The sequence below is a fragment of the Panulirus ornatus genome, chromosome 13, assembly GCF_036320965.1.
Source record: "Panulirus ornatus isolate Po-2019 chromosome 13, ASM3632096v1, whole genome shotgun sequence".
Lineage (NCBI taxonomy): Eukaryota > Metazoa > Arthropoda > Malacostraca > Decapoda > Palinuridae > Panulirus > Panulirus ornatus.
Window position 1 is genome coordinate 49899679 of NC_092236.1, and position 25762 is coordinate 49925440.

A 25762-nucleotide genomic window follows, 5' to 3' on the forward strand; every position below is an offset into this window, starting at 1 on the left:
TAGGTTTATCAGTGGAAAGAGACAGTTCAGTTTGAGTGTGAGTTTGAATGGAGAGAACCTAGAGGAAGTGGGACGTTTTAGATACTTAGAAATGACATGGCAGCAAATGGAACAATGGAAGCTGAAGGGTGAGCGAGGGGGCTAATTCCCTAAGGGCATTGCAGAGTGTATGGAAAGGGAGGTTATTATTTTTGAGGTCAAAGATGAGCATGTTTGATGATATAGTTGTCCTAACAGTGTTGTATGGATGCAAGGCATGGGCTCTAGAAGAGAAAGTATGGAAGGAGGTTGATATGCTGGAAATTAAATGGAGGATCATGTTTATATATAATTACCCAAGGACTGTTTTCAAAGAAAGAGTCATGGAGTTACCCAGGATGTGTTTACAGAGGCTTCTGCAGCTCAAGACTGCACTACTTCTCATAGCAGGGTAATGTGGACTCCTTTAAAATGAGAAATTCTTTGACAAGAAAATGCTTCCAATGATACAGCCTTTCCAGTTGTAACTTTTCACACATGGTTTAACTTCATGCTAGGGGATTTGGTAAATCTCACTGGTAGATGATGCATGATACCTGATAATATTTACAAAAGAGATTCATCTTTCACTTCTTCAGAGTTCCTGTTATATTTGAAATGTGATATTCCCATCAGCTTCTCAGCTTCATGTTAATTCTCAGTCATTTGGTCCTTTTTTAATCAAGTACCTTTATGACCATCATTCTTTCCTAATGCCTTTTTGGGTCACTTTTCTCAGTTGTCCTGAATACTATGAATAGCACACTTAAGCTTATGTATGACCCTTTATTATCTTGTAAAACCATGTCTATATTATTTTTTCTTTGAAACAGTGTCTTGCTGTATATGAAGCTCTCCACACCCCAGAGAACAGATTGGACACTGTGAAATTTATTGAGAGTCTCATATTAAAAATGAAGAAGGTTGAAATGCCTACAGAAGATGAGTATGTTGTCAACTTCAGCCCAGCTAGATTTAATGTGATTTTACAGCTAAGTTCATTCATTTTCTTCACAATTCCATACCATCTCAACTCTTAACCCTTTTTTATAACTATTCTTGTTCCAGTTATGCATCTCTCCATTGTAGATTATTTTGCTCATATTCCTGCATTTGTGTTGAACACGTAGTCAGTTTTCGTCTCAAAATATAGTATCAACTGCTGCCTTGTTATTTGTGATTATCATGTAGCACACCCATGTCTCAATAGTATTAATATGTGTTGCACTGATCTTTCCAGCAACATTTGCCTCTTTCCCAAAGCTACACATTCCATCTGAATGTTTCAGTATTCTCTTACTCTTTAGCTGGCTTTCTTATGTACTGTTGTTATTCTTTGAATCTGTAATAATTATGTAATTTTTTGTTTTTGTTTATTATACTTTGTCACTGTCTCCCATGTTAGCAAGGTAGCACAAAGAAACACAAAAGAATGGCCCAACCCACAAACATACACATGTATATACATAAATGTCCACACACACACATATACATACCTATCCATTTCAATGTAAACATGCATACATACACAGACATATACATATGTACACATGTACATATTCGTACTTGCTGCCTTCATCCATTTCTGCCGCCACTCCGCCACACATGAAATGGCACTCCCCCTCTCCCCCACGAGCATGCGAGGTAGCGTCAGGAAAAGACAACAAAGGCCACATTCGTTCACACTCAGTCTCTAGCTGTCATGTGTAATGCACCGAAACCACAGCTCCCTTTCCACATTTAGGCCCAACAAAACTTTTCATGGCTTACCCCAGACTTTTCCCATGCCCTGGTTCAATCCGTCGACAGCACGTCGACCACGGTATACCACATCATTCCAATTCACTCTATTCCTTACATGCCTTTCACCTTCCTGTATGTTCAGGCCCCGATTGTTCAAAATCTTTTTCACTCCATCCTTCCACCTCCAATATGGTCTCCCACTTATCCTCGTTCCCTTCACCTCTGACACATATATCCTCTTTGTCAGTCTTCCCTCACTCATTCTCTCAGTGTGACCAAACCATTTCAAAACACCCTCTTCTGCTCTCTCAACCACACTCTTTTTATTACCACACATCTTTTTTACCCTTTCATTACTCACTCAATCAAACCACCTCACACCACATATTGTCCTCAAACATCTCATTTCTAACATATCCACCCTCCTCTGCACAACCCTATCTATATCCCATGCCTCACAACCATATAACATTGTTGGAACCACTATTCCTTCAAACATACCCATTTTTGCTTTCCGAGATAACATTCTCGCCTTCCACACATTCTTCAATGCTCCCAGAACCTTCGCCTCCTCCCCCAGCCTGACTCACTTCCGTTTCCATGGTTCTGTCTGCTGCCAAATCCACTCCCAGATATCTAAAACACATCACTTCCTCCAGTTTTTCTCCATTCAAACTTACCTCCCAATTTACTTGTCCCTCAACCCTCCTGAACCTAATACCTTTGCTTTTATTCACATTTTTTTCAGCTTTCTTCTTTCATACACTTTACCAAACTCAGTCACCAACTTCTGCACTATCTCACCCGAAACAGCCACCAAGCCCTCTCATCCAGAACAGACTGCATACTTGCCCCTTTCTCCAAAACTCTTGCATTCACCTCCCTAACAACCCCATCCATAAACAAATTAAACAACCGTGGAGACATCACGCACCCCTGCCGCAAACCTACATTCACTGGGAACCAATCACTTTCCTCTCTTCCTACTTGTACACATGCCTTACATCCTCAATAAAAACTTTTCACTGCTTCTGGCAACTTACCCCTCCCCACACCATATACTCTTAATACCTTCCACAGAGCATCTCTATCAACTCTGTCATATGCCTTCTCCACATCCATAAATGCTACATACAAACCCATCTGTTTCTTTAAGTACTTCTCACATATATTCTTCAAAGGAAACACTTAATCCACACATCCTCTACCACTTCTGAAACCACACTGCTCTTCCCCAGTTTGATGCTCTGTACATGCCTTTACCCTTTCAATCAAAACCCTCCCATACAGTTTCCTAGGAATACTCAACAAACTTATTCCTCTGTAATTTGAACACTTTCCGTTATCCCCTTTGCCTTTGTACAATGGCACTATGCATGCATTCTGTCAATCCTCAGGCACTTCACCATGAACCATACATACATTGAATATCCTCACCAACCAGTCAACAACAGTCACCCCTTTTTTTAATAAATTCCACAGCAATACCATCCAAACCTACCGCCTTGCCAGCTTTCATCTTATGCAAAACTTTCACTACCTCTTCTCTGTTTACCAAATCATTCTCCCTGACCCTCTCACTTTGCACACCACCGCAACCAAAACACCCTATATCTGCCACTGTACCATCAAACACATTCAACAAACCTTCAAAATACTCACTTCATCTCCCTTTTCTCTTCCCCACTACTTGTTATTACCCCCCCATTTGCCCCCTTCACCAATGTTCTTATGCATTTTATTTACCTCCTTCCAAAACATCTTTTTATTCTCCCTGAAATTTAATGATACTCAGTCACCCCAACTCTCATTTGCCCTCTTTTTTACCTCTTGCACCTTTCTCTTGATCTCTTGCCTCTTTCTTTTATACATCTCCTAGTCATTTGCACTATTTCCCTGCAAAAATCAGTTTTTTATTTATATATATTTTTTTTGCTTTGTCGCTGTCTCCCGCGTTTGCGAGGTAGCGCAAGGAAACAGACGAAAGAAATGGCCCAACCCACCCCCATACACATGTATATACATATGTCCACACATGAAAATATACATACCTACACAGCTTTCCATGGTTTACCCCAGACGCTTCACATGCCCTGATTCAATCCACTGACATCACGTCAACCCCGGTATACCACATCGATCCAATTCACTCTATTCCTTGCCCTCCTTTCACCCTCCTGCATGTTCAGGCCCTGATCACACAAAATCTTTTTCACTCCATCTTTCCACCTCCAATTTGGTCTCCCACTTCTCCTCGTTCCCTCCACCTCCGACACATATATCCTCTTGGTCAATCTTTCCTCACTCATTCTCTCCATGTGCCCAAACCATTTCAAAACACCCTCCTCTGCTCTCTCAACCACGCTCTTTTTATTTCCACACATCTCTCTTACCCTTACGTTACTTACTCGATCAAACCACCTCACACCACATATTGTCCTCAAACATCTCATTTCCAGCACATTCATCCTCCTGCGCACAACTCTATCCATAGCCCACACCTCGCAACCATACAACATTGTTGGAACCACTATTCCTTCAAACATACCCATTTTTGCTTTCCGAGATAATGTTCTCGACTTCCACACATTCTTCAAGGCTCCCAGGATTTTCGCCCCCTCCCCCACCCTATGATCCACTTACGCTTCCATGGTTCCATCCGCTGCCAGATCAACTCCCAGATATCTAAAACACTTTACTTCCTCCAGTTTTTCTCCATTCAAACTTACCTCCCAATTGACTTGACCCTCAACCCTACTGTACCTAATAACCTTGCTCTTATTCACATTTACTCTTAACTTTCTTCTTTCACACACTTTACCAAACTCAGTCACCAGCTTCTGCAGTTTCTCACATGAATCAGCCACCAGCGCTGTATCATCAGCGAACAACAACTGACTCACTTCCCAAGCTCTCTCATCCCCAACAGACTTCATACTTGCCCCTCTTTCCAAAACTCTTGCATTTACCTCCCTAACAACCCCATCCATAAACAAATTAACAACCATGGAGACATCACACACCCCTGCCACAAACCTACATTCACTGAGAACCAATCACTTTCCTCTCTTCCTACACGTACACATGCCTTACATCCTCGATAAAAACTTTTCACTGCTTCTAACAACTTGCCTCCCACACCATATATTCTTAATACCTTCCACAGAGCATCTTTATCAACTCTATCATATGCCTTCTCCAGATCCATAAATGCTACATACAAATCCATTTGCTTTTCTAAGTGTTTCTCACATACATTCTTCAAAGCAAACACCTGATCCACACATCCTCGACCACTTCTGAAACCACACTGCTCTTCCCCAATCTGATGCTCTGTACATGCCTTCACCCTCTCAATCAATACCCTCCCATATAATTTACCAGGAATACTCAACAAACTTATACCTCTGTAATTTGAGCACTCTTATCCCCTTTGCTTTGTACAATGGCACTATGCATGCATTCTGCCAATCCTCAGGCACCTCACCATGAGTCATACATACATTAAATAACCTTACCAACCAGTCAATAATACAGTCACCCCCTTTTTACAGTCACCCCCTTAATAAATTCCACTGCAATACCATCCAAACGTGCTGCCTTGCTGGCTTTCATCTTCCGCAAAGCTTTTACTACCTCTTCTCTGTTTACCAAATCATTTTCACCATTTCTTTATTTAGTTATTAGAAATTGTGTAACTCTTTCCACAGACACATATACCTTGCCTTTATTTGATATATATTAATTTTTTCTTTTTACATTCCAAAGGTTATGTAATTGCCAGCCCTCTTGTGCTTACTTTTTTTTTTTTTTTTTTTTTTTATACTTTGTCGCTGTCTCCCGCGTTTGCGAGGTAGCGCAAGGAAACAGACGAAAGAAATGGCCCAACCCCCCCCATACACACGTACATACACACGTCCACACACGCAAATATACATACCTACACAGCTTTCCATGGTTTACCCCGGACGCTTCACATGCCTTGATTCAATCCACTGACAGCACGTCAACCCCTGTATACCACATCGCTCCAATTCACTCTATTCCTTGCCCTCCTTTCACCCTCCTGCATGTTCAGGCCCCGATCACACAAAATCCTTTTCAGTCCATCTTTCCACCTCCAATTTGGTCTCCCTCTTCTCCTCGTTCCCTCCACCTCCGACACATATATCCTCTTGGTCAATCTTTCCTCACTCATTCTCTCCATGTGCCCAAACCATTTCAAAACACCCTCTTCTGCTCTCTCAACCACGCTCTTTTTATTTCCACACATCTCTCTTACCCTTACGTTACTTACTCGATCAAACCACCTCACACCACACATTGTCCTCAAACATCTCATTTCCAGCACATCCATCCTCCTGCGCACAACTCTATCCATAGCCCACGCCTCGCAACCATACAACATTGTTGGAACTACTATTCCTTCAAACATACCCATTTTTGCTTTCCGGGATAATGTTCTCGACTTCCACACATTTTTCAAGGCTCCCAAAATTTTCGCCCCCTCCCCCACCCTATGATCCACTTCCGCTTCCATGGTTCCATCCGCTGACAGATCCACTCCCAGATATCTAAAACACTATCTGGGAGTGGATCTGTCAGCTTACTTATTATTGTATATAATATTCCTCTTGGCAGTCTTTGACCCAATTATACATGACTGCTTGAGAATGGATGTAAGTGAATATGCCCTTTCTTTGTGTATCTCTGGCTCTACAATGCTAATGCAGGAAACAGTGAAACCTCTCAGTTTTGAAATATATGTGATATGTCATCTGTGATATCCCTTAGGATAGGGGAGAAAGAATACTTCCCACGTATTCCCTGCGTGTTGTAGAAGGTGACTAAAAGGGGAGGGATTGGGGGGGCTGGAAATCCTCCCCTCCCGTTTATGATTTTCCAAAAGAAGGAACAGAGAGGTGGGCCAAGTGAGAATATACCCTCTAAGGCTCACTCCTCTGTTCTTAATGCTACCTCACTAACGGGATAAGGTGAATATTTGGAAAAAAAAAAATCATCTGTGTATTTTCAGCTAGATGGCTGCCTAAATTGAGTAAACCGTTTTTATTTATTTATTCATTTATTTATATTTATTATACTTTGTCGCTGTCTCCCGCATTAGCGAGGTAGCGCAAGGAAACAGATGAAAGAATGGCCCAACCCACCCACATACACATGTATATATATATATAAATGCCCACACATGCACATATACATACCTATACATTTCAGTGTATACATACATATACATACACAGACATGTACATATATACACATGTACATATTCATACATGCTGCCTTCATCCGTTTTCGCTGCCACCCTGCCATACATGAAATGGCACCCCCTCCCCCCATGTGCGTGCAAGTTAGCACTAGGAAAAGACAGCAAAGGCCACATTCATATACACTCAGTCTCTAGCTGTCATGTGTAATGCACTGAAACCAGAGCTCCTTTTCCACATCCGGCCCCACATAACTTTCCATGGTTTACCCCAGACGCTGCACATGCCTTGGTCCAATCCATTGACAACACGTTCACCCTAGTATATCACATTGTTCCAATTCACTTTGTTAATTGTATGCCTTTCACCATCCTGTATGTTCAGGCCCCAATCACTCAAAATCTTTTTCACTCCATCCTTCCACCTCCATTTTGGTCTCCCCCTTCTCCTCGTTCCCTTCACCTCTGACACATATATCCTCTTTGTCAATCTTTCCTCACTCATTCTCTCATTTCCAACACATCCACCCTCCTCTGCACAACCCTATCTATAGCCTATGCCTCACAACTGTATAACATTGTTGGAACCACTATTCCTTCAAACAAACCCATTTTTGCTCTCCGAGATAACGTTCTCGCCTTCCACAAATTCTTCAACGCTCCCAGAGCCTTCACCCCCTCCCTCACCTTGTGACTCACTTCCACTTCCATGGTTCCATCTGCTGCCAAATCCACTCCCAGATATCTAAAACACTTCACTTCCTCCACTTTTCTCCACTCAAACTTACCTCCCAGTTTACTTGCCCCTCAACCCTACTGAACCTAATAATGTTGCTCTTATTCACATTTACTCTCAGCTTTCTTCTTTCATGCACGTTACCAAACTCAGTCACCAACTTCTGCAGTTTCTCACCCAAGTCAGCTACCAGTGCTGTATCATCATCGAACAACAACTGACTCACTTTCCAAGCCTCTCATCCACAACAGACTGCATACTTGCCCCTCTCTCCAAAACTCTTGCATTCACCTCCTTAACAACCCCATCCATAAACAAATTAAACAACCATGGAGACATCACGCACCCCTGCCACAAACCAACATTCACTGGGAACCAATCACTTTCCTCTCTTCCTACTCGTACACATGCCTTACGTCATCGATAAAAGCTTTTCACTGCTTCCATCTCCATCTCACTTCATCACTTTTTGTTATTAACTCCCCATTTGCCCCCTTCACTGATGTTGCCATTTGTTCTTGTCTTATGCACTTTATTTGCCTCCTTCCAAAACATTTTTTTATTCTCCCTAAATTTTAATGATAGTCTATTACCCCAACTCTCAATTTGCCTTCTTTTTCACCTTTTACTTCTTTCTCTTGACCTCCTGCCTCTTTCGTTTATACATCTCCCAGTCATCTGCACCTTCTCCATGCAAACATCATCCAAATGCCTCTCTCTTCTCTTTCACTAACAATCTTACTTCCTCATCCCACCACTCACTACCTTTTCTACTCTGCCCACCTCTCACCTTTCTCATGCCACAGGCATCTCTTGCACAAGCCATCACTGCTTTATTTTTTTATTTGATGCTTGTGGCATGAGAAGAGTGGGAGGTGGGTTGATTAGAAAGGGTAGTGAGTGGTGGGATGAAGAAGTAAGAGTATTAGTGAAAGAGAAGAGAGAGGCATTTGGACGATTTTTGCAGGGAAAAAATGCAATTGAGTGGGAGATGTATAAAAGAAAGAGACAGGAGGTCAAGAGAAAGGTGCAAGAGGTGAAAAAAAGGGCAAATGAGAGTTGGGGTGAGAGAGTATCATTAAATTTTAGGGAGAATTAAAAGATGTTCTGGAAGGAGGTAAATAAAGTGCGTAAGACAAGGGAGCAAATGGGAACTTCAGTGAAGGGCGCAAATGGGGAGGTGATAACAAGTAGTGGTGATGTGAGAAGGAGATGGAGTGAGTATTTTGAAGGTTTGTTGAATGTGTTTGATGATAGAGTGGCAGATATAGGGTGTTTTGGTCGAGGTGGTGTGCAAAGTGAGAGGGTTGGGGAAAATGATTTGGTAAACAGAGAAGAGGTAGTGAAAGCTTTGCGGAAGATGAAAGCCGGCAAGGCAGCAGGTTTGGATGGTATTGCAGTGGAATTTATTAAAAAAGGGGTGACTGTATTGTTGACTGGTTGGTAAGGTTATTTAATGTATGTATGACTCATGGTGAGGTGCCTGAGGATTGGCGGAATGCGTGCATAGTGCCATTGTACAAAGGCAAAGGGGATAAGAGTGAGTGCTCAAATTACAGAGGTATAAGTTTGTTGAGTATTCCTGGTAAATTATATGGGAGGGTATTGATTGAGAGGGTGAAGGCATGTACAGAGCATCAGATTGGGGAAGAGCAGTGTGGTTTCAGAAGTGGTAGAGGATGTGTGGATCAGGTGTTTGCTTTGAAGAATGTATGTGAGAAATACTTAGAAAAGCAAATGGATTTGTATGTAGCATTTATGGATCTGGAGAAGGCATATGATAGAGTTGATAGAGATGCTCTGTGGAAGGTATTAAGAATATATGGTGTGGGAGGAAAGTTGTTAGAAGCAGTGAAAAGTTTTTATCGAGGATGTAAGGCATGTGTAAGTGTAGGAAGAGAGGAGAGTGATTGGTTCTCGGTGAATGTAGGTTTGCGGCAGGGGTGTGTGATGTCTCCATGGTTGTTTAATTTGTTTATGGATGGGGTTGTTAGGGAGGTAAATGCAAGAGTTTTGGAAAGAGGGGCAAGTATGAAGTCTGTTGGGGATGAGAGAGCTTGGGAAGTGAGTCAGTTGTTGTTCGCTGATGATACAGCGCTGGTGGCTGATTCATGTGAGAAACTGCAGAAGCTGGTGACTGAGTTTGGTAAAGTGTGTGGAAGAAGAAAGTTAAGAGTAAATGTGAATAAGAGCAAGGTTATTAGGTACAGTAGGGTTGAGGGTCAAGTCAATTGGGAGGTGAGTTTGAATGGAGAAAAACTGGAGGAAGTGAAGTGTTTTAGATATGTGGGAGTGGATCTGGCAGCGGATGGAACCATGGAAGTGGAAGTGGATCATAGGGTGGGGGAGGGGGCGAAAATTCTGGGGGCCTTGAAGAATGTGTGGAAGTCGAGAACATTATCTCGGAAAGCAAAAATGGGTATGTTTGAAGGAATAGTGGTTCCAACAATGTTGTATGGTTGCGAGGCGTGGGCTATGGATAGAGTTGTGCGCAGGAGGATGGATGTGCTGGAAATGAGATGTTTGAGGACAATGTGTGGTGTGAGGTGGTTTGATCGAGTGAGTAACGTAAGGGTAAGAGAGATGTGTGGAAATAAAAAGAGCGTGGTTGAGAGAGCAGAAGAGGGTGTTTTGAAGTGGTTTGGGCACATGGAGCGAATGAGTGAGGAAAGATTGACCAAGAGGATATATGTGTCGGAGGTGGAGGGAACGAGGAGAAGAGGGAGACCAAATTGGAGGTGGAAAGATGGAGTGAAAAAGATTTTGTGTGATCGGGGCCTGAACATGCAGGAGGGTGAAAGGAGGGCAAGGAATAGAGTGAATTGGAGCGATGTGGTATACTGGGGTTGACGTGCTGTCAGTGGATTGAATCAAGGCATGTGAAGCGTCTGGGGTAAACCATGGGAAGCTGTGTAGGTATGTATATTTTGCGTGTGTGGACGTATGTATATACATGTGTATGGGGGGGGGTTGGGCCATTTCTTTCGCCTGTTTCCTTGCACTACCTCGCAAACGCGGGAGACAGCGACAAAGTATAATAAAAAAAAATGAAAAAAAAATATTTATTTAGTATAGATATACCACAGAATTTCTGGCAACTGATGGTTTGGCACCTCCTTTAGTCTGGAGAGAATTACGTTAGGGAACTTGAAATTACCGCAGCCACCAGACTAGTTTCCTGGGTGGCCACAGATGGTGTTGTGTGTAGGGCACGCTTATTTACATTCTTTGCACTGCACTTGTTGGTGGTGATACCGCAATTCTGTGAGATTCTTAGCTTATTTTGCTTAAATTCAACCCTAGCTATGGCTTTTAAAACATATGAGAGTGTCAGTCATGGTGTCAAATGTAGACACCAGTCCATATCAATCCAAGATAATGCGTGAGCTGTGTGACGTCTACAGTATTGGTTCATCAACTATTTATCATATAAAGAAGCAAATGGAGAAAATATTGAAATTCTATGCAGACAAGGATTCCAAGAAGCAGATGACGATTAGAAAAAGTATGAAAGATAGTAAGAGTACTGAGCACAATCGAGTGATGATGGAATAGTTTCAACAGTGTCGGAGTGATGGAGTGGACTTGTCAGGTAGCATGATAGTGGCCCAGGCTAAGTTGTTCCATAAAGAACTTAAATTACAACATGAGTGTGACAGAAGTGAAGGATGGCTTCAAAGATTCAAGAAGCGTCATGGAATTTTCCATGAATAAAGTGTATGGAGAAAAGTGGTCTGCAAACCACGAAGTAGCTGCTGAGTATGTGGACGAATTTGTGAAAATCATCGCTGATGAGCACCTCATTCCTGTGCATGTGTATAATGCAGATGAAACTGCATTATTCTTGCAATGCACACTTAGGAAAACACTAACAACAGAAGACGAAGAAGACCCACAAGATTCAAACAATCTCAGGACATACTTACCATCTTAAGGTGCTCAAACATTTAACATGTTTAATTTAAATTTCTAGCAGTCCATGGTGTACTTTAGACACATTGGAGATGTATAATTAGTGGGTTAGAGGTGTGTTGATGAATTATTATTGTGACCATGGTTGGTCCGGCAAAATGGTTAATCCGGAAAGGTTTTGGAACCAAGAGTGCCGGAAAATCTGTGGTGTACCTGTGTATGTATTTACAGTTAAAAAATGCCCCTTGGTAAGCTGTGTGGAAGATTGGTGATTAAGAGGGTATTGACTTGCATTACAGCATCAGATTGGGGAGGAACAATGTGGTTGTAAGAGTAGTAGAGGATCTGTGGAACAGGTGCTAGCTTTCAAGAATTGTTTGAAAAATGTTTATTCATTTATAGGTCTGGAGAAAGCATATGATAGAGTTGGTAGAGATTCTTTGTGGAAGGTGTGAAGAATATATGGTTTGGGAGGAAGGCTACTAGAAGCAGTGAGGTGTTTTTATCAAGAAAGTGGAGTATGTGTGCAAGATGGAAGAGAGAAGGAACTTGAGGGAAGTGAAGTGTTTAGATACTTATGAGTGGAGATGTCAGTTAATGGAACCATGGGAGCTGAAGTGTGTCACAGGGTGGTTGTAGGGGCTGAGGTCCTGGATGCATTGAGGAATGTATGGGAAGACAGGTCATTTTGTCTGTGTGGGCAAAGATGGTATAGTACTTCTGATGGTGTTGTATGAATGTGAAGTGTGGTCCCTGATGAGTAGGACGGGGTGAATGTTTTCTAAAGGAAATGTTCGAGAACAGTGGTTTAGGAGGTTTTGTGCTAAGGAGAGAATATGATTAAAAGGGTACACATGTTGGAGGTGGAAGGAACAAGGAAAAGGGGGAACCAAGAAGGAGGTGGAAAGATGGAGTGAAAGATGCTTCATACATTAGGAACCTGAACATGCATTAGGTTGTGAGGCATGCAAGGGATAGAGTGAAGTGGAGTGATATGGTATACAGGGAACCACATGCTGTCATGAGATTGAATCGGGGCCTGTGGAGTGGCCTGGGGAAACCACAGAAAGTTTTCAGTTGTGGATAGGGGCTTTGGTTTCTTTGTATTGTATACAACATTTAGAGAGTGGATGAGAGTGAATGAGGCCAATTCTTCATTGACTGTGGCAACCCTAGATATTTAAAATGCCCTGTGTGGCAATTTTCAACAGATTAGAAGGAAAATATTACTTTGTTGTTTTTCCATTCAAATTTTTTTTTCTTAGATAATGATACGTATTCATCTCTAGAGTACCTTGTGTGGTAAAAAAAGAGTGTGGTTAGAGAGTTGGGAGGGTGGGCTGGAATGGATTGGACATATAAAGAAAATGAGCAAGGAAAGGTTGACAAAGAGGAAGTATGTATCAAAAGTAGAGGGAATAAGGAGAATGGGGAGACCAAATTGGAGATTTTGAGCAACCAGGGCCTGAACATGGAGGAGGGTTAAAGGCTTGCATAGAATAGAGTGAATTAGAAAGATTTGGTATACTGAGGTGAGTGGTTGCATCCTTTTTCTGTCTGTTACTGGCACGACCTAGCTGATGTGGGAAATGGCAGTCATGTATGAAAAAGTAACATGTTACTTACATATATGGTGAAATTATTAGATTGTTAAATGGTTTCAGTGCATTACACATGACAGCTAGAGATTGATTGTGAACGAATGTTGCCTTTTTTGTGTGTTCGTGTCGCTACCTCGCTGGGGGGGATGCTATTTCATGTGTGGCGGGGTGGCGACGGGAATGGATGAAGGCAGCAAGTATGAATATGTACATTTGTATATATGTATATGTCTGTTTATGTATATGTATGTATACAGTGAAATGTATATCTGTGTATATGTGCGTGTGGGCGTTTATGTATGTACATGTGTATGTGGGTGGGTTGGGCCATTCCTCGTCTGTTTCCTTGTGCTCCCTCACTAATGTGGGAGACAGTGGTTAAGTATAATAAATAAGATAGATATAAGTATAAATGTTTAGACTATAACACTACCAGATGTATAATACCACTCCTAAACAATATAATATATGCACTTCTTGACATGAAATCATGTTTTACTTTCAAATAATTTGTGTTCAGTTATTTACATAAATCTGTATTCATTATTGATATGAATCTATGTACATGCTCTATGGACGGCAAGAAATTATATACTATGCTCAGAGCATTTTGATGGTTAATTAAAAGCTGAATTAAGAAATATTAGCAAAGGATGTTGATTCATTGTCTGGAATGCCATTAGTTGCTTCCCAATGGGCAGAGGATGTGGATATGTTGTCTGAAATGCCATTAGTTGCTTCCCAACTCAGTACTCCACTGTTTACAATGGTAGATTTTTAAATGCCCCACAGTGTAAGTTGGACTCTCACAGTCAACTGCTGGATGTGGTCTGTTCCAAATAAGGCACATCTATAATCAGTGGGTTAATTGATATTTGCCTAAGTTTTCAGCAAATTGTCCCTTTGCTCACCATCAAGGAAAACATTGGTTAGTTGTTAGGTTCTGTAGTTTCTTTAACTCTCACCTCATCATATTAGCATGATTTTTTATTGTATTGTACTAACCCTTATTGTATCATAGCTGTAAGATGGTATGATTGAAAAATTGTGTGGTGTAAAATCACTTACAAATGAGCTTTTGTTTGTAGGCTATCAGTCAAAAATCTGTTTTAGTAACAGTCTTTGATTCTATCTATCTATCTGTATCTCTGATGCCTGTTTCCCTTGGGAACTCCCTCAAGTGGGTAGCCACAGCAAAGAACCTCCATAACTGTTGAACTCTAGTGTCACTTCTTAGCATTTAATGCTTCACCCTTAACAGGCCATAGGCAGAGGGCCACTCTAGTGCAGTGTTTTCAAAGGCTTCTACATAATGTTCCTTTTAACTACTACTACCTAATATGTCTGCCTTATATTCCTGCCTGATGTTACAAAAGCTTTTACTACCTAATGCTCCCAGATAATTCTCCTACCTATTATTTCTACCTAAAGCTTCTACTTCATGAAAATCTTGTGTTGCAAAGAATGAGTTGGATGAGTTCAGTGTCAAGTGTTATTTGTGACAAGGAGATTTTGTATGTTTGAGGACAGAATACTTAGCAGTGCACATGTAGGTGAGGCAGAAAAAAAAGACTACTACCTGGGTCAAAGGAGTGCTACTTGACAACCACTAGTGCTGGCTTACTATGCAGCCATCACTAATCCTCCCAGTACCCAGGTGGGTAGTACCGGTAATATACTTTCTTGGTTGATGGCTGCCTACTAACTGCTACATACTAAGTCTTTCATTGTTGACTTTATTTCCGTTTACATAGGGTGGATCAGGTGGATACAGATATGGTGCACATTATGCAATAATACACTCACTCCAGCTTAGAAAAGGGGCTTTTGAATAAACACTCGTCTTCTTTAGTCTCTTCCTGTAGGGTCAAAAATAACAGGGTGAAAACCAGTTTTCTCATATTTGATAAAGATGGAAAAGTGGGGAATGAAATACCAAAATACTCTGATGCAGCATTGAAAAAGATAGTAGAGTGAAAAATGTGACTTGGCAGATGGTATTACTGAAGAGTGGTGCAGTGTTTTATGATATATACATTTGGAACATGGACTGAAAGTAGAGAGTTGAAGGCAGGAACATTAGGTATAACAAAATTTAGAAGTAGTCAGTAGGAACATAAGTTAGGAGCCTCTGCAAACACTGTGCTAGAGTTGCCATCTGCCATTGGTCTGTTAAGGGTGAGGCACTAAAGGCTACGAAGCAGCAGTGGAGTGTGCTAGTCATGGAGACTCAAATAGCCTTGGCCACCTTCTTGAGGGAGTTCTAGGAGAGAACAGGCATCAGAGTTAATGTTAGGTTGTTAACTTGGACACATTTGATGGGAGTTATCACATTAGGAGAATGACCTTCAAGAAGAAAGGTGTAGTTAGGAGAATGAACATCAAGAAGAAAGGTGTGGTTGAAAGTTTTGGGTAGAGTGGTGAAGTAGTATAGATATGTAAAAAGAAGGGTTTTATGTTTAAAGACAAAATTAATGTGATTATCAGTTTGATGATGATTAATGTGAGTACAGTAACAAAAATTGTCAATTTAAGTTATTTATGTAACCTTTCTTATTGTTTTCTATTAGTTGATGACTATAATAATTTTGAAATTTTTTGAAAAGCTTAAAGTACTGTCATCTGGAGGGTAAGTGAGGTAAGTGGTGGTAAAAGTCTAAGGTGAGATGTAAAGGTAAGAGAATCAGTGAAGAATATTTTATTTATTTGTGATTGCACTTGGAAGAAAATTATACATGGAAGAAAGAGTCCTGATGTTACCCAAGACCTCTTTCTGAGGACTCCATCTGCCCAAGGCTACAATAGTTCCATTAGCATGGACGTATGGGCTCCTTTGAAGGGAGAAGTTCTTTGACGAGCCTATACTCCCTGTGCTAAAGCCTTGCTAAAGGTGACTTTTCACTTGCAGTGTAATCTCAAGCAGGTGGAATCTGGTAACACCATGATTATGAATATGTTTATAAATCCAGTAGCCTTGGGATAGATTTTGCAGTCACCATGCTATCTTTTTTGGAAACAGAATGATTGATTTAGGTTTAACATTTGTAATTGGTGGAACTTTTAATGGAGAATTGTAGTATTGTGTTAGTATTTGGTACTTGCAACCTAAAGATATTATTTTAGTCACATTATCTGGGAGATAGTATAAGTAAAAAATAAGATGTTTCTGTCTAATCCATCTTTCATGGTGAAAGAATAGGACTTCCATGTTTTATTCATCCTGCATCATTTGTAATTATAGGAAGTTCACATATGTTTGTTTATAGCTTCACCCATTTTAATCATTTTTTTCTCATGAAATCTCCCTCACAGTATTTTGGATGAAGGAGAAGAGCCTTATGTCTATGTGAAGAGATTGGAAAAAGTTCTAGAACTGTTGGAGCAAGGTGATTCTATCAGCCGAGAGAAAGTTGAGGAAGAATTAGGAGTCTACATATCTGCCCATATGTCTGTCCCAACAGCCATCTATTCATTCATCAGAGCTTCAAATCCTATTGCTGGTATTGAGGTACAAAAATACTTGAGAAACTCCTTTCAACTGTTTATAACTTGAAAACTATGTGTATGGAAGTTTTAGATCTCAAAAGTATTCTCTTTTTATGTCATTTATACATCAGATTATGTTGATAGGACTGATTTTATAGTTTGAAACATATATATTCAGTTTTGTTAACTAGGTTGCCTTTACAAAGTATTCATTCTATTTTTCGATTCCTTTCCAGTTAATTGGCTATAGGTAAAATGTTTTCTTTTTTATTACCCTTTATTCATGGAGTTAAGATATTTTTTATAATTTTCATTATTTTACTTGAGCGCCATTTTCCACATCAGATAGGTAGCGCCAGGAAACAGACAAAGAATGGCCCATCCACTTATATGCAAATATATTTGCCTGAACACTCATACACACACATACATACCTGTATATATGCACATCAACATATACGCATATACATACATACACAGACATATACATATATACACATGTACATATTCATGCTTGGTTGCCTTCATCCATTCCTGTCGCCACCCTGTTCCACAGGAAGCAGCGTCGCTACCCCCTGCTTCAGTGAGGTAGTACCAAGAAAACAGACAAAAAAGGCCACATTCATTCACACTGTGTCTCTAGCTGTCATGTGTTATGCAATGAAACCACAGCTCCCTACCCACATTCAGGCCCAACGACCTTTCCATGGTTTACCCCAGATGTTTCACATGACTTTGCTCGGTACATTGACAGCACATTGACCCCAGTATACCACATCATCCCAATTCACTCTATTCCTTGCAAGGCTTCCACCCTTCTGTATGTTCAGGCCCTGATTGCTCGAAATCTTTTTCACTCCATCCTTCCATCTTCAATTTGGTCTCCCATTTCTTGTTCCCTCCACCCCTGACACATGTAAACTGTCAGTCTTTCCTCACTCATTCTCTCCATATGTCCAAACCATTTCAGCACAGCCTCTTCTGCTCTTTCAACCACACTTTTTTATTTCCTCACATTTTTCTTACCCTTTCGTTACTTAATCTATCAAACCACCTCACACCACATATTGTCCTCAGACATATCATTTCCAACACATCCACCCTCCTCCTTACAACCCTATCCATAGCACATGCCTCGCAACCATGTGATATTGTTGGAACTACTGCTCTTTAAACGTACCCATTTGTGTTCTCCGAGATAACGCTCTCTCCTTCCACACATTTTTTATCTCTCCAAGAACCTTTGCCCCCTCCCCCACCCTGTTACTCACTTCTGCTAACATGGTTCCATTTGCTGCTAAGACGACTCCCAGATGTCCTTGGGGATAGGGGAGGAAGAATGCTTTCCACACATTCCCTGCGTGTTGTAGGAGGTGACTAAAAGGAGAGGTGGCTGGGGGCTGGAAATCCCATCATTAATTTTCCAAAAGAGGGAACAGAGAAGGGGCCAAGTGAGGATAAGGCTTAATCCTTTGTTCTTAATGCTACCTCACAAATATGTAATGATAAATAGTGATGGAGTGAGTATTTTGAAGGCATGTTGAATGTGTTTGATGATAGAGTGGCAGATATAGGGTGTTTTGGTCGGGATGGTGTGTGAAGTGAGAGGGTCAGGGAGAATGGTTTGGTTAAGAGAGAAGAGGTAGTGAAAGCTTTGTGGAAGATGAGATCCTGCAAGGCGGTGGGTTTGGATGGTATTGCAGTAGAATTTATTAAGAAAGGGGATGATTGTATTGTTGATTGGTTGGTAAGGATGTTCATTGTATGTATGGCTCATGGTGAAGTGCCTGAGGATTGGTGAAATGTATGGATACTTCCATTGTTCAAAGACAATGGGGATAAAGGTGAGTGTTCAAACTACAGAGGCATAAGTTTGTTGAGTATTCCTGGGAAATTATATGGGAGGGTATTGATTGAGAGGGTGAAGGTATGTATAGAGCATCAGATTGAGGAAGAGCAGTGTGGTTTCAGAAGTGGTAAAGGATTTGTGGATTAGGTGTTTGCTTTAAAGAATGTATGTGAGAAATTTTTAGAAAAACAGATGTATTTGTATGTAGCATTTATGGATCTGGAGAAGTCATATGATAGGGTTGATAGAGATGCTTTGTGGAAGGTCTTAGTAGTATATGGTGTGGGAGGTAAGTTGCTAGAAGCAGTGAAAAGTTTTTATCAAGGATTTAAGCATGTGTACAAGTAGGAAGAGAGGAGAGTAATTGGTTCCCAGTGAATGCCGGTATGCGGCAGGGGTGTGTGGTGTCCCCATGGCTGTTTAATTTGAATATGGATGGGGTGGTTAGGGAGGTGAGTATGCATAGTCTGTTGGGGATGAGAGGTCCTGGGAAGTGAGTCAGCTGTTGTTCGCTGATGATACAGCTCTGGTGGCTGATTCGAGTGAGAAACTGTGGAATTTGGTGACTGAGTTTGGAAAAGTGTGGGAAAGGAGAAAGTTGAGAGTAAACATGAATAAGAGCATGGTTATTAGGTTCAGTAGGGTTGAGGGACAAGTTAACTGGAATTTAAGTGTGAATGAAGAAAATTTGGAGGAATTGAGGTGTTTTAGATATCTGGGAGTGGACTTAACAGTGAATGGAACCATGGAAGCGAAAGTGAGTCACATGGTGGAGGAAGGGGTGAAGTTTTTGGGAGCGATGAAGAATGTGTGGAAGGAGAGAACCTTATCTGAGAGAGCAAAAATGGGTATGTTTGAAGGAATAGTAGTTCCAACAATACTATGTGATTGCGAGGCATATGTTATAGATAGGGTTTTAGGAGGAGAGTGGATGTGTTGGAAATTGAATGTTTGAGGACAATATATGCTGTGAGTTGGTTTGATTGAGTGGTTTGGACATATGGAGAGAATGAATGAGGAAAGATTGACAAAGAGGATATATGTGTCAGAGGTGGAAGGAACAAGAAGTGGGATACCAAATTGGAGGTGGATAGGGGCTTTGGTTTCTTTGTATTGTATACAACATTTAGAGAGTGGATGAGAGTGAATGAGGCCAATTCTTCATTGACTGTGGCAACCCTAGATATTTAAAATGCCCTGTGTGGCAATTTTCAACAGATTAGAAGGAAAATATTACTTTGTTGTTTTTCCATTCAAATTTTTTTTTCTTAGATAATGATACGTATTCATCTCTAGAGTACCTTGTGTGGTAAAAAAAGAGTGTGGTTAGAGAGTTGGGAGGGTGGGCTGGAATGGATTGGACATATAAAGAAAATGAGCAAGGAAAGGTTGACAAAGAGGAAGTATGTATCAAAAGTAGAGGGAATAAGGAGAATGGGGAGACCAAATTGGAGATTTTGAGCAACCAGGGCCTGAACATGGAGGAGGGTTAAAGGCTTGCATAGAATAGAGTGAATTAGAAAGATTTGGTATACTGAGGTGAGTGGTTGCATCCTTTTTCTGTCTGTTACTGGCACGACCTAGCTGATGTGGGAAATGGCAGTCATGTATGAAAAAGTAACATGTTACTTACATATATGGTGAAATTATTAGATTGTTAAATGGTTTCAGTGCATTACACATGACAGCTAGAGATTGATTGTGAACGAATGTTGCCTTTTTTGTGTGTTCGTGTCGCTACCTCGCTGGGGGGGATGCTATTTCATGTGTGGCGGGGTGGCGACGGGAATGGATGAAGGCAGCAAGTATGAATATGTACATTTGTATATATGTATATGTCTGTTTATGTATATGTATGTATACAGTGAAATGTATATCTGTGTATATGTGCGTGTGGGCGTTTATGTATGTACATGTGTATGTGGGTGGGTTGGGCCATTCCTCGTCTGTTTCCTTGTGCTCCCTCACTAATGTGGGAGACAGTGGTTAAGTATAATAAATAAGATAGATATAAGTATAAATGTTTAGACTATAACACTACCAGATGTATAATACCACTCCTAAACAATATAATATATGCACTTCTTGACATGAAATCATGTTTTACTTTCAAATAATTTGTGTTCAGTTATTTACATAAATCTGTATTCATTATTGATATGAATCTATGTACATGCTCTATGGACGGCAAGAAATTATATACTATGCTCAGAGCATTTTGATGGTTAATTAAAAGCTGAATTAAGAAATATTAGCAAAGGATGTTGATTCATTGTCTGGAATGCCATTAGTTGCTTCCCAATGGGCAGAGGATGTGGATATGTTGTCTGAAATGCCATTAGTTGCTTCCCAACTCAGTACTCCACTGTTTACAATGGTAGATTTTTAAATGCCCCACAGTGTAAGTTGGACTCTCACAGTCAACTGCTGGATGTGGTCTGTTCCAAATAAGGCACATCTATAATCAGTGGGTTAATTGATATTTGCCTAAGTTTTCAGCAAATTGTCCCTTTGCTCACCATCAAGGAAAACATTGGTTAGTTGTTAGGTTCTGTAGTTTCTTTAACTCTCACCTCATCATATTAGCATGATTTTTTATTGTATTGTACTAACCCTTATTGTATCATAGCTGTAAGATGGTATGATTGAAAAATTGTGTGGTGTAAAATCACTTACAAATGAGCTTTTGTTTGTAGGCTATCAGTCAAAAATCTGTTTTAGTAACAGTCTTTCATTCTATCTATCTATCTGTATCTCTGATGCCTGTTTCCCTTGGGAACTCCCTCAAGTGGGTAGCCACAGCAAAGAACCTCCATAACTGTTGAACTCTAGTGTCACTTCTTAGCATTTAATGCTTCACCCTTAACAGGCCATAGGCAGAGGGCCACTCTAGTGCAGTGTTTTCAAAGGCTTCTACATAATGTTCCTTTTAACTACTACTACCTAATATGTCTGCCTTATATTCCTGCCTGATGTTACAAAAGCTTTTACTACCTAATGCTCCCAGATAATTCTCCTACCTATTATTTCTACCTAAAGCTTCTACTTCATGAAAATCTTGTGTTGCAAAGAATGAGTTGGATGAGTTCAGTGTCAAGTGTTATTTGTGACAAGGAGATTTTGTATGTTTGAGGACAGAATACTTAGCAGTGCACATGTAGGTGAGGCAGAAAAAAAAGACTACTACCTGGGTCAAAGGAGTGCTACTTGACAACCACTAGTGCTGGCTTACTATGCAGCCATCACTAATCCTCCCAGTACCCAGGTGGGTAGTACCGGTAATATACTTTCTTGGTTGATGGCTGCCTACTAACTGCTACATACTAAGTCTTTCATTGTTGACTTTATTTCCGTTTACATAGGGTGGATCAGGTGGATACAGATATGGTGCACATTATGCAATAATACACTCACTCCAGCTTAGAAAAGGGGCTTTTGAATAAACACTCGTCTTCTTTAGTCTCTTCCTGTAGGGTCAAAAATAACAGGGTGAAAACCAGTTTTCTCATATTTGATAAAGATGGAAAAGTGGGGAATGAAATACCAAAATACTCTGATGCAGCATTGAAAAAGATAGTAGAGTGAAAAATGTGACTTGGCAGATGGTATTACTGAAGAGTGGTGCAGTGTTTTATGATATATACATTTGGAACATGGACTGAAAGTAGAGAGTTGAAGGCAGGAACATTAGGTATAACAAAATTTAGAAGTAGTCAGTAGGAACATAAGTTAGGAGCCTCTGCAAACACTGTGCTAGAGTTGCCATCTGCCATTGGTCTGTTAAGGGTGAGGCACTAAAGGCTACGAAGCAGCAGTGGAGTGTGCTAGTCATGGAGACTCAAATAGCCTTGGCCACCTTCTTGAGGGAGTTCTAGGAGAGAACAGGCATCAGAGTTAATGTTAGGTTGTTAACTTGGACACATTTGATGGGAGTTATCACATTAGGAGAATGACCTTCAAGAAGAAAGGTGTAGTTAGGAGAATGAACATCAAGAAGAAAGGTGTGGTTGAAAGTTTTGGGTAGAGTGGTGAAGTAGTATAGATATGTAAAAAGAAGGGTTTTATGTTTAAAGACAAAATTAATGTGATTATCAGTTTGATGATGATTAATGTGAGTACAGTAACAAAAATTGTCAATTTAAGTTATTTATGTAACCTTTCTTATTGTTTTCTATTAGTTGATGACTATAATAATTTTGAAATTTTTTGAAAAGCTTAAAGTACTGTCATCTGGAGGGTAAGTGAGGTAAGTGGTGGTAAAAGTCTAAGGTGAGATGTAAAGGTAAGAGAATCAGTGAAGAATATTTTATTTATTTGTGATTGCACTTGGAAGAAAATTATACATGGAAGAAAGAGTCCTGATGTTACCCAAGACCTCTTTCTGAGGACTCCATCAGCCCAAGGCTACAATAGTTCCATTAGCATGGACGTATGGGCTCCTTTGAAGGGAGAAGTTCTTTGACGAGCCTATACTCCCTGTGCTAAAGCCTTGCTAAAGGTGACTTTTCACTTGCAGTGTAATCTCAAGCAGGTGGAATCTGGTAACACCATGATTATGAATATGTTTATAAATCCAGTAGCCTTGGGATAGATTTTGCAGTCACCATGCTATCTTTTTTGGAAACAGAATGATTGATTTAGGTTTAACATTTGTAATTGGTGGAACTTTTAATGGAGAATTGTAGTATTGTGTTAGTATTTGGTACTTGCAACCTAAAGATATTATTTTAGTCACATTATCTGGGAGATAGTATAAGTAAAAAATAAGATGTTTCTGTCTAATCCATCTTTCATGGTGAAAGAATAGGACTTCCATGTTTTATTCATCCTGCATCATTTGTAATTATAGGAAGTTCACATATGTTTGTTTATAGCTTCACCCATTTTAATCATTTTTTTCTCATGAAATCTCCCTCACAGTATTTTGGATGAAGGAGAAGAGCCTTATGTCTATGTGAAGAGATTGGAAAAAGTTCTAGAACTGTTGGAGCAAGGTGATTCTATCAGCCGAGAGAAAGTTGAGGAAGAATTAGGAGTCTACATATCTGCCCATATGTCTGTCCCAACAGCCATCTATTCATTCATCAGAGCTTCAAATCCTATTGCTGGTATTGAGGTACAAAAATACTTGAGAAACTCCTTTCAACTGTTTATAACTTGAAAACTATGTGTATGGAAGTTTTAGATCTCAAAAGTATTCTCTTTTTATGTCATTTATACATCAGATTATGTTGATAGGACTGATTTTATAGTTTGAAACATATATATTCAGTTTTGTTAACTAGGTTGCCTTTACAAAGTATTCATTCTATTTTTCGATTCCTTTCCAGTTAATTGGCTATAGGTAAAATGTTTTCTTTTTTATTACCCTTTATTCATGGAGTTAAGATATTTTTTATAATTTTCATTATTTTACTTGAGCGCCATTTTCCACATCAGATAGGTAGCGCCAGGAAACAGACAAAGAATGGCCCATCCACTTATATGCAAATATATTTGCCTGAACACTCATACACACACATACATACCTGTATATATGCACATCAACATATACGCATATACATACATACACAGACATATACATATATACACATGTACATATTCATGCTTGGTTGCCTTCATCCATTCCTGTCGCCACCCTGTTCCACAGGAAGCAGCGTCGCTACCCCCTGCTTCAGTGAGGTAGTACCAAGAAAACAGACAAAAAAGGCCACATTCATTCACACTGTGTCTCTAGCTGTCATGTGTTATGCAATGAAACCACAGCTCCCTACCCACATTCAGGCCCAACGACCTTTCCATGGTTTACCCCAGATGTTTCACATGACTTTGCTCGGTACATTGACAGCACATTGACCCCAGTATACCACATCATCCCAATTCACTCTATTCCTTGCAAGGCTTCCACCCTTCTGTATGTTCAGGCCCTGATTGCTCGAAATCTTTTTCACTCCATCCTTCCATCTTCAATTTGGTCTCCCATTTCTTGTTCCCTCCACCCCTGACACATGTAAACTGTCAGTCTTTCCTCACTCATTCTCTCCATATGTCCAAACCATTTCAGCACAGCCTCTTCTGCTCTTTCAACCACACTTTTTTATTTCCTCACATTTTTCTTACCCTTTCGTTACTTAATCTATCAAACCACCTCACACCACATATTGTCCTCAGACATATCATTTCCAACACATCCACCCTCCTCCTTACAACCCTATCCATAGCACATGCCTCGCAACCATGTGATATTGTTGGAACTACTGCTCTTTAAACGTACCCATTTGTGTTCTCCGAGATAACGCTCTCTCCTTCCACACATTTTTTATCTCTCCAAGAACCTTTGCCCCCTCCCCCACCCTGTTACTCACTTCTGCTAACATGGTTCCATTTGCTGCTAAGACGACTCCCAGATGTCCTTGGGGATAGGGGAGGAAGAATGCTTTCCACACATTCCCTGCGTGTTGTAGGAGGTGACTAAAAGGAGAGGTGGCTGGGGGCTGGAAATCCCATCATTAATTTTCCAAAAGAGGGAACAGAGAAGGGGCCAAGTGAGGATAAGGCTTAATCCTTTGTTCTTAATGCTACCTCACAAATATGTAATGATAAATAGTGATGGAGTGAGTATTTTGAAGGCATGTTGAATGTGTTTGATGATAGAGTGGCAGATATAGGGTGTTTTGGTCGGGATGGTGTGTGAAGTGAGAGGGTCAGGGAGAATGGTTTGGTTAAGAGAGAAGAGGTAGTGAAAGCTTTGTGGAAGATGAGATCCTGCAAGGCGGTGGGTTTGGATGGTATTGCAGTAGAATTTATTAAGAAAGGGGATGATTGTATTGTTGATTGGTTGGTAAGGATGTTCATTGTATGTATGGCTCATGGTGAAGTGCCTGAGGATTGGTGAAATGTATGGATACTTCCATTGTTCAAAGACAATGGGGATAAAGGTGAGTGTTCAAACTACAGAGGCATAAGTTTGTTGAGTATTCCTGGGAAATTATATGGGAGGGTATTGATTGAGAGGGTGAAGGTATGTATAGAGCATCAGATTGAGGAAGAGCAGTGTGGTTTCAGAAGTGGTAAAGGATTTGTGGATTAGGTGTTTGCTTTAAAGAATGTATGTGAGAAATTTTTAGAAAAACAGATGTATTTGTATGTAGCATTTATGGATCTGGAGAAGTCATATGATAGGGTTGATAGAG

At 40.4% G+C, this 25762-nt stretch overlaps 1 protein-coding gene across 1 annotated transcript in view; it reads left to right on the plus strand.

Moving 5' to 3' along the window:
• Nucleotides 1–25762, plus strand: part of LOC139752861 (ADP-ribosylhydrolase ARH3-like) — a 112870-nt gene that overhangs the window by 53806 nt on the left and 33302 nt on the right. The window contains exons 6-7 of the mRNA XM_071668858.1: nt 852–964; nt 16547–16742. Coding sequence (XP_071524959.1) covers nt 852–964; nt 16547–16742 — 309 coding nt within the window. The remainder of the gene's footprint in view (nt 1–851; nt 965–16546; nt 16743–25762) is intronic.